We start from the raw sequence: 16579 nt of genomic DNA, 5'->3' as shown, positions 1-16579 counted from the left end.
TGTACTATATTCATATTTGTGTGCAGGGTTTATTCGTACATTTAGAGAGATTTTTTGCAGCTCAGAAAGACCAAAATGGCACCAGTGTCTTTCAAACTCTGAATCTCCTCTAAGTGTCTTTGACAGAACAAAAAATTTAAAAAAATTGTGAAAAAGGGAAATCAAAATGGTCGGAAAAAAATCACATTACCTTCGAAAAACTGGTTGGAATATTACGATTAAAACATGTCAAAATGGCGGAAATGTCACGTGACCTTAAACCTTAAACTAATAACGTGTGTCTTGGGACATTACCAGAGATTAGTCGTGTAGAGAGAAGTCATATGGGACCAGACGAGAGCGCCAGGTGCATGCAGGGCCATATATTGTCAACCATATGAGGCTTCCACGTGCAGTGATTTAGGTGTCAATTTAGTGCTTGACATGGAAGAAGCGCCTAGACGAGATCTAGGGCGTAATAGGTCGTGGGAGCAGGGCGTTTAGGAACGCCAGAGAGAGAAAGAACTCGCTGATCAGCTGGGGCCTAATTCCTGAAAGCAGGGAACGGAAATCTCAGGAGAAGTGTTCATAGAATGTGACAGAAGAAGCTGACAATAACGGGTTCCTGTCACATTCTACAGGTCTTTCTCTTGATAACTCCCTTCCCTCGTTTCAAGAATACGCATCCTGGAGGGTAGTTCTGGGACGCCAGAAAGCAGAAACACATCTGCGGCAACGCTGGGGGCGTCCAGATACTGAGGTTTTAGTGCACGGAAGATGGGCTTAAGTTGGGAGTAACTCAAAGAGGAGTTAAACTTATATCCCGTAGCAGTGTGAGCAGGTTATGTGAAGCATTTAAGCATTATGAGGCTAATTGTTTGAGATAGAGAGAAGAGGGTGACAAAGCAGTATTGATTACCATGTGCAAGATGTAGTGATAGTAGTAGTTACCATTTAGTTTGGGGGTGAGAGGGGGATCGTTAATCAGTTTCTACAGGTGATAGTCAGGGGAAGGTGTTAACATAGAGGCGATGGTTGCTATAAGCGTGGTGTCGGGGACACTAAGGAGTGAGGGGCGGCGGGGCCTCCCAGTGAGTAAAGACACATTAACCTCAGAATAGCAATTCGGTAAATCTGTGTTTGTTTCCATATTTCTTGTTACTACGTGCATTAGTAAGAGGAGAGCATTTATAGCGTTACTTGACGACGTGCACTGTTATGACCCGTAATCTATTGGATTGTAAGGAGCTGACAATCAAGAACTAATGATCTTGTATTAGTAACCTAACCTAACCTAACCTAAAATAAAAGCAAATTTTACTCATACATAACTTTTTTACCACAATATAAATTACTAAATAGGTAAGGCGATATTTAAATAGAATAGCCGCGGATCGGGTTCAAAAACGGGGCGTGATTTTTAAACTTTCACTTGGCGCGCTCTCGCTTTGTTCTCTTGCTCGATTTAAATGCTCGTTTTAGACGCTTTCGATATGCTCTTAGCTCGAACCATATTCGATTTTCTTGTGGAAGACGATTGCGTAACCTTAATACGAGTTTTCGTGGAATGCTTTAGAAACGCGACTCGATTTCACAGCGTCAAAGACGATCCGAGTCATTGAGACAATGCGGAAGAATCGATAACGTTAGACTAGACTTTAATGGGTTTGCAAATTGAAATCTGATATGTTCCCTCTTGAGTGAATACAAGAGAGATAGAAGTCCTACGACAAACGGGGTTTATTACCTTTAAATTCTAAGACAAAGAAAAACGATACACCAGAATGTCCCAACAGAATGTGTGCCGTTCTTTCAAATTATAATAAAATGTTTTCGCGATTGCACTTCGTATGTGATGCCCTGTATTTCTGAAATGTCTTAACTGGTTGAAACTTCAGTTGTCGATTGTACAAACTAAGCTTTTGTGCAAACCTGCTTTAAAACTTGTACTTTAATAAACGAACAGTGGGACCACTCACAAGAGATCAGATGTCGAATAGAAAAAGCAAGAGATGCCTCCATCAAAATGTGTAAGCTCTTCAAAAGCCATAACCATAAAGTAAAACTCCTGCGCTGCTATGTGTTCTCCATATTGTACTATGGCATGCAATCCTGGACATTGACTGAAGCTACACAAAAGAAGCTCGAAGCCTTCGAGATGTGGCTATACAGAAAGATCCTTAGAATATCATGGGTAGATGAGTGACCAACGAAACAATACTGGGAAGAAAAAAGAGGTGATGAAAACGATTAAGAGAAGGAAACTGGAATATCTCGGACATATAATGAGAAATAACAACAAATACAAACTCTTAAAATCCAACCTCCGATGAAAAGTGTTTGGAAAGAGAGGGCCCGGAAGAAGAAGGATATCATGGCTCAAGAACCTAAGGACATGGTATTCAAAAACAACCACAAAACTGTTTAAAGCAGCAGTCAACCAGGTCATCATAGACAGGATGGTCGCCAATATTCAAAACGAATAGGCACTAGAAGAAGAAGTGTAGAAAAATTAGATACGTTGGAAATTTCAAATCAAATTGTTATTGTTAAGTTAATTAGATCGAAACTGCAAAAGACTTGCTTCTGGTGTTCCAAATACAGAACTATTACAAACATGATATTATGTGTTGACCTTAAATTTCTATTGATGGTTGATGGTCTTCTCTTGCAGAAAACAGTTACAAAAAAAGAAGACAGACAAACTGTCAGCAAGTTGTTCAAGATTTAAGATTGGCTATTATTAAAATTGTTGAAGCTCATTAGCATATTCCATGACAATGTAGTTGGTAGAAAACCAGAAATTGTGCATTCAATATGACCAGCAAATGTGCAAAAACGAAAATCGTACGTATATAAATCTAAGACATGTACGTGACCGCGTTGCCGGAGGAATCGAAAATAATCGTAAACGTAAAACAATAATTTTCTGAACCTGATAGGACTAAATAAATAAAGGCAATCGCGTTTATCGAAATCTCGCATTCTACGGTGCAACTTCACTTACACTCCGAGAATGTTAACAACAGCTGGTGGTTCTCGAAGCTTTAAAACGATCAAAATTCGATTAGAAACAAATAAACTATAGGACTTTCTCTATGCCGACATTCCGAAAAAGACTTCCTATTGGTCCGAACACGCGGGTCACGGGGTCGCTCGTTGTTACGATCCACCGAACATTTGACTCCTGACAGGTTCGGCTATTGTTTGTTTTCTTGCTGATCTCACGCTTTTAATAGGCTTTGTTTGATTTTATTACTCGGTTATCTCATTTGCGTAGTATGGAATTTCTTACCTATACTCAGGATGGTTTTACAATGTATTGTTTTCATGGGTACCTTCAATCATCTCTCACATTCTACTAACGTGTTTATGTTTCAATTATGGTTTATATAATATAATTATATATATATTTAATATAATCCCCAATAGTGAATCATTTCACTTCAAACCAATCACTGAAGAGGAACTGTGTGATTTTTCAGCAAAATTAAAAAACAAAATAACAAGTGGTATAGATGAGATTCCTGCAAGTATAGTTAAATTGGTACTACCACATATATCCAAGCCACTAACACTATGCTTTCCAGATCAGTTGAAAATTGCTCAAGTTAAACCGATTTATAAGAAAGGTGATAAAAATGAAATAGGAAATTACAGACCAATAAGCATCCTTCCAGCCTTTTCAAAGATTTTTGAATTGGTTTTATACACACAGCTAACAGATTTTTTTATAATGTGCGACCTCTTCAGTGGTTATCAACATGGCTACATTGCCGGAAGATCAGTACAAACAGCAATTTTTCAGTTTACAAGTCATATCCTTGAACACATAGAAAACCATAAACTAGGAATAGGTATATTTTTAGACTTATCTAAGGCTTATGATTGTGTAGATAAAGAACTATTGTTAAAAAAATTAGAACTCTATGGAGTTAGAAGTAAGGCCCTAAGATTGTTTGATTCTTACTTATCTCATAGGAAACAACAGGTTAAACTATTTAGGGACAGCAAGCCATACACATCAAACATAAAAGAAAATCAACATGGAATAGTTCAGGGCAGTATTCTGGGGCCACTACTCTTTGTAATTTACATGAACGATCTGAATTCTATAGCAAAAGAAAATGAAAAAATCGTCAACTTTGCAGATGACACAAATTTACTTGTAGGTCAAGAGGAAATCAGCACTTTAATTCAGTCTGGAAAAGATCTGTTTATTAGGATCTCTGAGTGGTTTAAAAAAAATAAATTAGCTTTAAATATGGAAAAAACAAGTGTGATTATTTTTTCAACAAAACAAGGTACATTTGAGAAACCTAATGAAATACGCCTTCTCACTGACAGGAGCCAATTACTAGCCAAGAACACAAAATTTTTGGAAGTGCAGTTTGATGAATTTCTAGATTGGTCTGATCACATAAATGTTCTGCTAGGCAGGTTAAACTCAATTTGCTATGGAATTCGAATTGTCTCAGGGTATCTGAACCTGGCGGTCCTTAAAATATTGTACTTTGCCAACTTTGAATCGATTATGAAGTATGCAATTATGTTTTGGGGTAGAAATACTTCAATACAGAATGTATTTGTAATTCATGTAGATCCATCCTTAAAAAAAATAAAATAATGACAGTTTATGCAATTTACATATATGAGTGTCTCATTTTTCTTAAAAAGAACCAAAACCTATTTAACATCAAAGTCAATCATACATACAACACAAGACAAAAAGATGTAAACTGTCCAAAACATAGATTAACACTCACTGAGAAGAATGCAAAATATATGTGTATTCGCCTATTTAACAACCTACCAGACAGGCTGAAAACATTGACGGACAAAAGTTTCAAAAAAGAAGTAAAAAATTTATTAATTGAATTAGAACCCTACACTATAGAGGATTATTTTGTTAAATAAAGATTGCTTATTCTCTGAAATCTGTATTTAGGAAAAAATCGCTGAAAATGTATATAAGTATCTTTAAGTACTACATAGTTCATAGTTTACCATGACACTATTTCCTTTGTATTAGTTGATAATGTACATTGTACTCTATCATAATCACAATTCGAAATAAAGACTGTTATTATTATTATTATTATTATGGTTTATCAAAAATGAATGTCATTTGGGTGTTTATCCATAAACCGAATTAAAGAAGTTTGAAGAAAGAGTAAACCAAAAAACACAAGAAACAGTAAACAGTACGTAGGTATGGCGTCATTTTCTGAATTCCACTCTGAACGGAGCCACCAGGATTTCCAAATTGGCGAATATACACATTAAAGGATTGGGCCTTTAATATGAGGAAGCAAAATGGGCACGAATACAAAGAATGTACCATCAAGATCTATCTGGAACCTAACAACAAAACTGCTTATGGAAAAATACCCTCAAGATTTCAAGACGCAAAACGAGAACAATTATTACAACAAACCCCCGAAAAACGGAAGGAGAGCGTGGGTTCCTCTTTATGAAGATTTCAAGAAAATGGCTGTCACATGCAGTAAATCTCCCAGAAATAGTTTCCTATTTTTGTGTCATCGTGAATTTATGAGAAGAGGAGAAGTTTAAGTTGTTTGGTCACTAATTCAGTTTTAAAAACTATCTAGTAAGAATGATGATAAACCATATGCGTCTTCCAAAAGGATAATTAAAAATCCGATTAATTAACCAGTTTGGTTGTGCGACAAGTTTATAGAGAAGCGCAAAGAAATAAAAGGTGTTCGATTCTTCTTAACAGTTCCGCAACGCAAGAGGACAATGCAAGAACTAATGCATACCATACGTAATAAGGAAGAGTGGACAAATGTGATCGCAAACATCCATTAATGGACACGCAGCAGAAGAAGAAGAAATTCACTAAGGGCACATAAAAACTAGTGAACTACTACACACAACGCTACGTCATTATTTAATTCAATTTTTGACAATCTCCTGACGTACAAACACGTAACTTTTAATACTATAAAAAGACAAATAAGTTTGTATGATTTCTATGAAGTATGGTAAATATACAGATGTTACTCGTAAATTGTCTGTATTCAGTTGTACCAGTCGAGAAAAAGTCAACTCGAAAGAATCAATTAGGTTGGTACAAAACGTTATGTTTAATCATTGGCGGTATACGTTCAGCAAAGAAAAACAAATCCATGGACAAAAAATGACCACGAAGACAGTTTTACGATTCCGTCACGCAGCCGGCCGCAATGTTCCGTACCGACGGGTTTTAAGTTGTTATTATGGGTTCGGTACGGCATTATCTGTCAAATAAACGTCAGTTATCTATCTGGATGACCGAGAACTTTACAGATATCGAGATCTTGTCTTGTGATTTTACGGTCTGCGGCGACAGCGTTTTTTCCCGGTCTGTAGCGATAAGCCAAATGTCAATACATTTCTGATTTTTTTATATAGACCAGAAAATGACGTCAATTTGCATAGAACATTAAGCTCAAATAAACTCACGTTCCTCCATTAAATTGTAATATTCAGTATTATTTTAATGATTCAGTTATGCGGTGTAATTAGAAAAGTTCAACCATCCCTGGCATTTGGCGCCTGGTAAAAATGTAGGCTGGCCTGTAAAGGTTCGTTGCACAGTTAAAATGAATATGTAGCAGGAATGTCAATTGCTTATTTATAATTTCAGGCGTGTTTTAATGTCGGTAGCGAATATCTCGAGCAGATTGCAAGACGACTTGTCATTTCCTCTTCCATCACGCTACGTCTTCGGAATTGTTGCCCTAAGTCAAACAAACAGTATCCGCAGTACAGTGTTATCTTAGCTAAACTATCAAGCAGGTTAATTTACTTTAAGCCGTTTACCGAAGGCTTCAATCAATGTTATTTAATTTAACCGCCGCTATTTTCGAGATAATTTTCACCTCCGCTATCGTGGAAAACGTGACTGACCGCACTGTTATTTGGATAAGTTTATCTTGCAAAGAGGATAAAAATGGGTTCTGGTATGCTCAAGTCTTGTGCTTCCTGTGTGTTTATTGGATATAAGATTGATAAAGTAGATTTCAATCTAAGGTGATTTAGTTATATTTTACTAGTACGTCTATGTTGAACACTTGGGGACCAAATTTATGCTTCCGTGGATTTTTATTCAAGTGTATTAGTTTTTCTCTCGATTCTTTCTTTTCAAAAACATTTTTTTTTGGATTCTTCCCAAAAAACTGTAAGAGGTTTGCGAGTTATTTGCTGGGGTATTTGAAAAAAAAAAACAATTTAAAAAAGTTACTTTGACCCCTTGAAAAAATACCATAATATGGTATATGGACGGATCTAAAACTCCCGAGGGGACTGGAGCAGCAGTCTACGGGCCTCGCACCAAATACTCCGAACCCATGGGCCAGTTTCCTAGCATTTTTCAAGCGGAAATTCATGCCATAGAAAGGTGTATTCAGCTTAACCTCGACAGGAAATACCGGAACAAGTAAATTGCGATCCTTTCCGATAGCCAAGCAGCCATCAAAGCGTTGAGCTCATCTAACATCAACTCGATGATGGTTCTGGAGTGCCTAGGAAAGCTCAATGATCTAGGAAGGAACAACAAGGTAACCCTCCTCTGGGTTCCGGGGCACGTCGGAGTAGAGGGTAACGAACAAGCAGATACTCTGGCACGAAAAGGAGCATCAGCGCCACTGATCGGGCCAGAACCATTCTGCGGCCTTAGGAACGCATATGTCCAGGCAGTACTTAATAAAGCTGAAGAAGAACTGAGAGCAACGCACTGGCAAAGACTTTCAGGACTGAGGCAGGCCAAAGAACTCCTCGGCAATTTTACCCGAGCAAGATCGAAGATACTGATTAACCTCAGCAAAATTAATCTCAATGCAGTAATGGGGTTTCTAACGGGTCATTGTCGACTCAGAGAAAGCTAGGCCTAGAAGAGGACAGTACCTGCAGGTTTTGCGGAGAAGAACTAGAAACACCCCACCACATCTTGCTGGAGCGTTATGCTCTACGCCACAGAAGATTAAACACACTGGGATTACACCAGCTGGCTGTGGAAGAAATACCTCGAACAGACCCACTCAAGATCCTGAAATTCCTAAAGGAACTAAATCCTGAGGGGCTGCTATGAACAAGGAAACCTTGAGATAGCAGAAGAAGATGGGGTACAATAGTTCTAATCAGGTCGCAGTACATCTGTCACCATCCACACCTACCATTACCATTACCATTACTTTAACCCCTTGTATTTATTTTTTCGTTGACTTTTCGTCTAAGGTAAGTTGTGCTAAATTGTAATATTTTAATCCCAGAAATCCACCATTAATTTTTTACCATTACTTGGTAATTTTTTTTGAAATCATAGCTAACTGTCATTTTAATTATCCTGCCAGAGAACTGACAAGATATCGAAATGCGGTTTTTGCCATTAATCTTTTCTCAAAAATCGAGTTCTAAATATTAGTTCTAGGTTTTTCTATCTTATCTCTCCGCACTATTTTTGTTCTCGAAATATAGAATTTTCCCGCACTAGGATGGGAAAATTAAATTATGTTAATTTATGTATCATATTCAAAATTATTATTCCATATATGTAATATAATTGTTCAGTTATTATTAATATTAATAACAAGTAGATTAGAGTAATTCATCACATCAATGACCCATTTATGATAATCAATATTGTAGGTTTTAATCAAGTTTTATTTTTGTACTTATAACTAAATAATAAATAATACTTTAATATTTTTAATGTGCTGTTATATTTTAGCTACATACATAATATAAATATGTATAAAAAAACAATTTTGTTAAATTCACTATTATTAAAAATTTATTTTTTATTTAAGCTGCTAGCTATTTTTGGTTTTAAGCTTAAATTTATCACTGTGCTAAAATTTTTGTCCTATCGTAGATAAACAATTTGTATGATATTTGCTGGGTTATTTGTATTTTTCTTAAAAGATAAATGTGCAAAATACACGTATACAGACTATTGAGTTTTGTTTGAGAACCGTTCAAGTGATCTGATCAATCCTTTTCCAAAAATCATTGCTAAAGTATTGAGTGTTGTAACATATTTTATATTAGGAGGAGGACTACAATAAATGGCTGTTGCATTATCAGAATGGGCTAGTACACCACCAGACACATATAATAGTACTTTGTACCCAACATTAAGAGTGGATATAATATCTCTATCGCACCGAGTTTTGAACACGATGACTTATTTTGTTTTTGGCAGCAAAATTTGACATTTTAACGGGGAAATACAATTCAGTACCCTTGTTTTTAACCTTGAAAACTTAATAGAAATGAGTAGTTAAAATAAATTAAAGTAGAAATTAGTTTTGTTGTCACATTTAGAAGCTCGTTTCAGCATGATAACACCTCCACATTTTAGCCTACGCTTGCTTTGGTTCGTAGCTACGACTGCGATGACCAACGATATCTCCTGACTTCAATCTTCTTGATTCTTTCTCTTCTTTAGTCTCTTTGTGGACTGTGGTATAGAAAACCTACTACCAAAAACCACTAAGAATTAAATTATTCTACAAAGAAATGATTATCATTAAGTACATAAACAAAACTGTTCAACCGAATATAGAAATCTTCTATTTGCGTATCCACAACTCAACAGCGAAAGAGAATAAAGCGATGAATTTAATCAGCGTGTCGTGTCGATCTAGAAATCTATGAGAACCAAGTCTGCAAAACCCGAGGGCGGATATAATATGTAGGTCTACTATCTACGACTGTAGTAGGTACGTGATTTACGCTGTCGACAATTTCTTGTTTAATTAAGCGTCATGCTTGTATTTCTCGGTTAATGCGGTTGTTTACACAATTGCAGTTTAGTGTGTGACAACACTGAACGGTTTACGAGTCAATTTACTTTCAATAGAAATTTACATTGTGGCTTACCTCATCCATGGATTTTACTCTAGGAACTAGTTGTGACTTGTGCGGGAGAGTCAATCCTAGAAATTTCCAGGTTGTGCTACTTTTTGAACATAACAACTATAAAAAGTCGAAATCCCACGGAAAACTCTCTCATCAAGCGTCATTAAAACCGCTGAAAGTTTTTTGCCGCTACATCGATGAGAAGAGAATAATTATTCAACGTCCATCTAGACAAAGCAGTTTTTTAATCAATCACCGCAACAGTTCGAATCGATGTAAGGTTGGACTCCGCGGGTTCCGTGCGACTTCAAGGACCAGAAGAACCAATCAATTATCTAACGGGCGATAAATTCTAAAACGGTACTGTGCAGTAAGACAAGAAATTTGCCATGTTACCAACAACCATTTACATAAATATACGTCACGCGCATTTTTCTTTTGGAATATTTTATTGAGTGCAACTTCACGTCGTAAATGAGCAACAATTTAGAACTCAAGGTTTTATAGAATCAGTAACTAGTGAGACAGCAGCATTTTTAAAGCTGTACGGAGTTTACCGAACTCTGAGCCAATCGGAGAGACGAATGGACGTTTTTAGTGAAAAAGTTTGTACAAACTTTCCAACAGTGGAAACACTTTCTACAAGACAGTAAAGTTATGAGAAAGTTAAGTGGACGTGACAGGGAAATATTTCCTTCAATGGTTGTCTTTATACGGATTGCGTTTTAATCGGACACTTTGGGTTAAAAATTCTATAAGTTTACGATCACAGGTCATATTGAGCATCTTTTCGTTACGAGCTGGCAAAGTGCCGAGAATTGCAGCCAAAGAGGAAAATATGTTTTCAAAAATGCTTCATCAGTGTTAAAATTGTTGGTGGTAATTCCATCATAACTCATCGTTTTAGGTAATTTTTTTTTCTCAGTCTGGATCGTCAGGACAGTTTAACTTTAGATGAATTAATTGACGGTGTCGGTTGTTCATTGTTATGGCTTACGCACCCAAAAAGACTATATCTGTCACACACAAGCCTAAAAACATATTAACTAGTGACTAGTTCCATGAGTTCTGACCATTTAATCTAAAACGTACCGCTGACGTGTGGGACGTGCCTTTCCTTTCTCTTTTACGTCTAATTATTAAGTAAAATTGAAAAAAGCAGCCGCAAGCAGTTTAGAATTAAGAATAAGGCTTGAAGAAAGAAGAAGATGCAGAACGAAAAATGGCCATAAAATGAGAGGAAGCAATAAAGAAGGATATTTCACCAGAGAAAAATTTGACAAACTGAAACAGTAAAAAGGCTTCTTGAATAAAAGACACTAACAAAAGTTACGCAACTAATTTTGACAATATGAAAACTGCTCCTCCTAGTTTTTAAATAGAGTTTTTCATAAGCACTTCAAGACTGAGGAGGGAGTTGATCGACATTTACGCAGAAAATATGGTTAGAAATTCGTTTCCAGAGTCAATTTACGTGTTTTGGTAAAACTGAAAAGTGTTGAAAATAAAACCGTTAATAAATGGTAACAGGTGGCTTAGAGTGTACTCAAAATACACAAAATTCACAAAGTTTAAATGTTACATAAAGATGAAAAACAGTTTTAAGTTGAATTTTCGAGATTTACTCAAAGATGAAATAGTGCGTTCAATTAGTACATAAATAGCATAAATTAGCAGGTTTTTCTATAATAAAAAATTTGATATTTTAGATAAATTTGTTTTTGTAGAAATTTTGAGCTACATTGTTAATTACATAGGTATTTTACCTACATGGTTTGCATTTCTTGCTTAGTTTGTTTTTGCTTTCTTTTAAGCCCTTTAAACGTTTTTTTTTTAATTTTCTCATTTTTGTTTTTTGTTGATTTTTCGCTGATTTTCTTTTTGTTTCTACACATTTCGATAATTTCATCTTTTTTATAACTGTAGGCGATACCTCTTTCTGACTTTCTGGCAGCCTTAAGACGTTTAAATATATGTGATCAAGCATTTGAGTCCTATGTTTTATTACGGACCACAACCCAAAAATCAACATACAGTTTATTGTTAACTACGTTTATTTCAGGATGTTGATAAGTTTTGGGCATATCCCACAAAGTTAATCGATATATTCAACGATTTTGCAACATAGAGCTCTAATAGTTAGTTTTAAACCAAAAGCTGATTTAATCGTTAAAAGACAATGACAATGACCTTGTTTTCATTAGGAATTCAATTCGATTTGAAAATTCGGTTCCATTGCAGAATCATATGAAAACCAGTATTGAATTTGGTTTCAGTTTCAAAGGCGATTCGCTTTTTTCTAACATCGTATCAGGATCGAAGTTGCATGAAATCGAAATATAGTGACTGACAAATAGAATGCCAAAATAATTGTCAAAGTTTCGAGCCAATTCATCTGACCTTTTTGCATATTTTACCATTTTATAATATTAAAATTTAGAATGTTTTAATTGGTTCCATGCATAAATTATAAGCATTCTCTCCGCCTATTGAGTTGAACCAATCATACGTGATGCTCAATAAAAAGCTCAGTCCTAATACTAAGATCAAAGCATTACTTCTACTACTAAAACAGACGTTAGGACTATTATGAGGCATATTTCGGATTGCAAATGAAATTTAATTTAAAAACATCGATAACCTATGACACTTAAAAATTTTTGGAAACTTCAAAGGCTGACCATTGTTAAATTACTTATACTCTCCATCCCAGCTGAAGTGACAGTGACGCAATAAATGGTGACATCAGATTGAAATTCATGTCTTAGATTAGTTCCAAAGATTTTCATTGATATTTCGCGGTTGCCAGCTTGTGCCTTCCAGTTTCTTAAAAAACATTTTTAAAGAAACTATTTTTGTTTTTTGCTATTGATAGATGAAGCAATCGCCCCCAGTATTGCTCCGTGTGAGGGCAAGAAAGTTGTTTTATACCTTTTTTATGAGAGCATTCGGGAATATGACAACAGAAACATATTGATTGACAAATGACATTGACAGTGCTTCAGTTGTTTACAGAATTTGACAAGACTCACAAGAGTGAGGTTAAGCTGGTAAAATACAATGTCTATATTACTTTACTTGAGTTAAAATTCTTTCAGTTCAACTATTTACATAATTTGGTTATTAGTCCAAGTTACGAACAACTATTTACATAAATATACGGCACGCGTATTTTTCTTCTGCAATATCTTATTGAGTGCACTATAACGTCGTAAACGTCCGAGCACCAATTGAAACCTTATTAAAGGTTTTATACGGGAATAGCGTTGAACAGTTGAAATAGCAGCGTGCAAACTAGTAATTTTCCGGCAATTCGATTGGTTCGCAAAAATGTTAAGCGGTTTCGATCAGAACTCCCGTTAACGTACGGTAGAAACAATTAAGGAGTAATGGGATGAAAATGGCGGGTTTGTAAGCGGAGCCAACCCTGGAATAAGCGACTTGCCATATTGTGAATTTTTAACATATAATTCAGTCGATCTAATCTCGGTATTAACGGTCCCATTCAGCAGTGAATTCTATTGAAAGCATTTAAATTTCAGCCCATTCTTCGGATACTTCCATGAAATATTACCGCTCGCGTATTACTCGGGTAATATTCTCTTGGCAACGGCCGCCGTCCATTATACCAACATTCCATAAATGTTTTCGATGTGAATACTCTTATGTTAATAATTTTTTGACGCTGTTGTCCAGCTTTTCAATTTAGAAAGGAAACATTTTAAAAGAGGTCATACTATCATAAATTGGTATAATTGTGATGGGATACTTACATACTCCAGAATAATTATTGACGAAGGAATGCTTGAACCGTAAAATTTGTTCATTTTTAACAAACATGAAGTAAGTAACCAACTTATCAATATGTGATTTCCACGTATATTTGCATCTATTGTCCAATATAGGGCAGATTGTCCTTTGCAGATGATCAGGTTGTTACCGCACAAGACAAAGAGGACTTATATCAGAGACAAGAAAGCTATTAAAAGAGTACGAAGAATGGGGGCTGTCGGTGGAGATGACAGAGCTGACCTTCACCCACAAGAAAACAAAACGATAAGCTGCTATACTGAATATACATACATGGGGACAAAAATTGATTACGGAGGTGGTACAGAGAAAGAAATAGAGGACCGAATTATAAAAGTAAAAACGGTGATAGGCTGCCTGAACTCGATCCTATGGTCCAAATGTATCTCTCGAGAAAAGATGCACCTCTTTTACCACTCAATATTCAACAGTATAGTGGTGTACGGATGTGAAATCTAGCAATTAATAACAAATTTAGAGTGCCGGCTACTATCTTTACAAATGGACTTTTGGCGTAGATGAGCAGGAAGGTCGAGATTGGAAAAAATAACGACAAAATTAGGGAAATTATGAAGGTAGAGACAACTATAGTAGAAGAGATCCAACGTAGACAACTAATATGATATGGACATGTGGAGAGGGTGGAAGATATTAGAATACCTAAGCAGATCCTCAAATGGACGCCGACAGAAAAGAGGAAGACCCAGGACGACATGGACCGGCGGAATAGAGAAAGCTATGTCGGAACGAAACCTGCAACCAGGGGACTGAGAAGACAGAAGAGGCTGGAGCCTAGAAACCGGAAGACTATATTATATGTATGCCCAAATTAGTTACTTGTACTGTAAATTCCGCACATATCTTAGAAATTGTTCACAACCAGTTGGTTGCTTGGGTGAACCAAGTTTAGTAAGTATAGCATAACTACCTAATTTAACCGTTTTTGCTTCACTTTTGGACATTCACCATGACACCATGGTAAATCTCTTCAAAACCAAACCTGTATAAATATCGAAGTTGAACTTGATCATAAACATGTAAATGCCAAAACTAACACCATCACTAAGCTACTACTTACTCTTCATAGTTCCGTTTAGTCAAATCTAATCCATTCAAAGTGGTGGACCAATGACGTTCTCCATTTGGCGACGAAACTCGAACCTCCTCAAAACTAAAACTCCTATTTAACGCTTTTTCATTTTGACCGACACTCCCATTAGCACTACAATCACTCGCGACAGGTACACCAATATTACTTGAATTAGTGTGGCCAAGATTAGGTAGAGGAGGAGTGTCATCCAACAGTCTTGTAGTTTGGTAGTACTGGATGGCCCAGTCTGGTGGATTTTTTTGTTTTGGGGTGTTGTTTAGTTGCTTTGGCGGTCTTACAGGTTTGTCGTTGTTCTGGTATTCCGTAGGTGTGTCGAAGAAGCTCTTTTGTCCTTCGAAACCTTTCGGTTTCCCATACAACTGTCTGTAATATTTTTCTTGGTCCCCGTACATCCAGCATACCTTCCACCACTGTTTGCACATGAGCACATTGGCCGTGGATGCATTCTCCCTTTTTAAGGGTCGGTTTTGACTGAGCGTTGTGGGAGGCATGTTGAATCGTCACAATGTTGTGAAAAATCTATAGAATTGGAAACATTCTTCAACATTTTGTTTAAAAATGGTGGTGGAAGACGTAGCAGGCGCTCAGCAGTAGCAAATCTTAATCGTCCGGCCTAGGGCTACCTTCACGAGAACGACGTAGGCCGGCAAACGTCTTTCGGTTTTATTCTTCTTCTATTGGCCGAAGGCGATTGAAGGCTTTGTACAGTTCGGCGTAATTAGCGTTTAGAATATGAACAGTTTAATCGCATGTTATCTTCTATTTTAATGTTGAAGTATAATATCAGGCTTAGTGAAAAAAATAGTGGTATTTCAATTTGAAATAAAGATCAAAACAAGCAAAAATGTAAATTAAAAAAAAAAATAACAACGTTAAAGTACTGAATTGCAGTGTTTAGCAGTACCGGCAACGTCGGATGAAATCACCAAAAATTATATTTATCTTTGTTTAATTTGTTTAGTAAAGATAATCTGACATTTGTAAAGAAATTTCGACTATAGCTGCGTTGTGGAAAAGATGTCAAACAAGACTTTAGTATAATAGTTATCAAGTCTTTATCATCGGCCATAAAGGTTTTTTAACTTTAAACGTAAGCCACAGTAGTAAAAGTTGATAAACTGCTACTCTGGGGATCATGGTAACACCGCTTATCTTATTGAAAAGTAATCGCTAAAATATTACTCTAAATCTGTGCTCTAAATTAATGACGGTAGAATAATCAGTCAAAAAACTGTAGATCAAATCAAATTCATTCATTTTACATTATTATACAGGGTGTTTTTTAATAGTTGTCAAAAATTGTAATCATTGATTCTTGCTATAAATAATATAAAAACCGTACTTCAAAAATACAGATTTTTAATTTTTTTTAATAAAAAATCGTTAGATCACGTGCTTTTAAAGGATAATTTAGCTAAACAGTCACGTGACCATTGTCAAAATCATAAATCTCAAAAACATTCTTTATATCGAATACTAAAAGAAAACGTTTCCAAAGATCTGATTTTTGCAACTTTAGAACATAGTTTAACAGTTCTGATGTTAGTGACAGTTGTCACGTGATTGTAGAAAACTAGTTAGCTAGACGGTCATGTGACAATTGTCAAAATAACTGTATCTTTAATATTAAAAAAATATTAAAAAGTATCTTATAAAAAAATATTTATGTTTCTAATGCTTATAGGTGACCAGTTAACAACGATTTTAGAGATAAAACTGCTGTACTCAAAAACTTCAAAATTTGACTTAGCTTGTTTTTCCCGTGCACCCTTCAATTGTCAAAATAACTGTCATAAATCTCAAAAACACGTT

The 16579-nt window shown here is 35.8% G+C and overlaps 1 protein-coding gene across 2 annotated transcripts in view; it reads right to left on the bottom strand.

Annotated features, from left to right (window-relative positions):
- Positions 1–16579, bottom strand: part of LOC145724775 (uncharacterized) — a 175937-nt gene that overhangs the window by 38009 nt on the left and 121349 nt on the right. Inside the window, exon 2 of one of the 2 annotated variants that reach the window (XM_081973201.1) lies at positions 14735–15286. The exons of the other annotated variant lie outside the window; for it this stretch is intronic. Coding sequence (XP_081829327.1) covers positions 14735–15258 — 524 coding nt within the window. The 5' untranslated portion in view covers positions 15259–15286. The remainder of the gene's footprint in view (positions 1–14734; positions 15287–16579) is intronic. 2 annotated transcript variants of the gene reach the window in all.

Source organism: Ips typographus, linkage group LG2 (genome assembly GCF_016097725.1).
Source record: "Ips typographus isolate SLU linkage group LG2, UJ_Ityp_2.0, whole genome shotgun sequence".
Lineage (NCBI taxonomy): Eukaryota > Metazoa > Arthropoda > Insecta > Coleoptera > Curculionidae > Ips > Ips typographus.
This window is presented reverse-complemented; position numbering and strand designations above follow the sequence as displayed.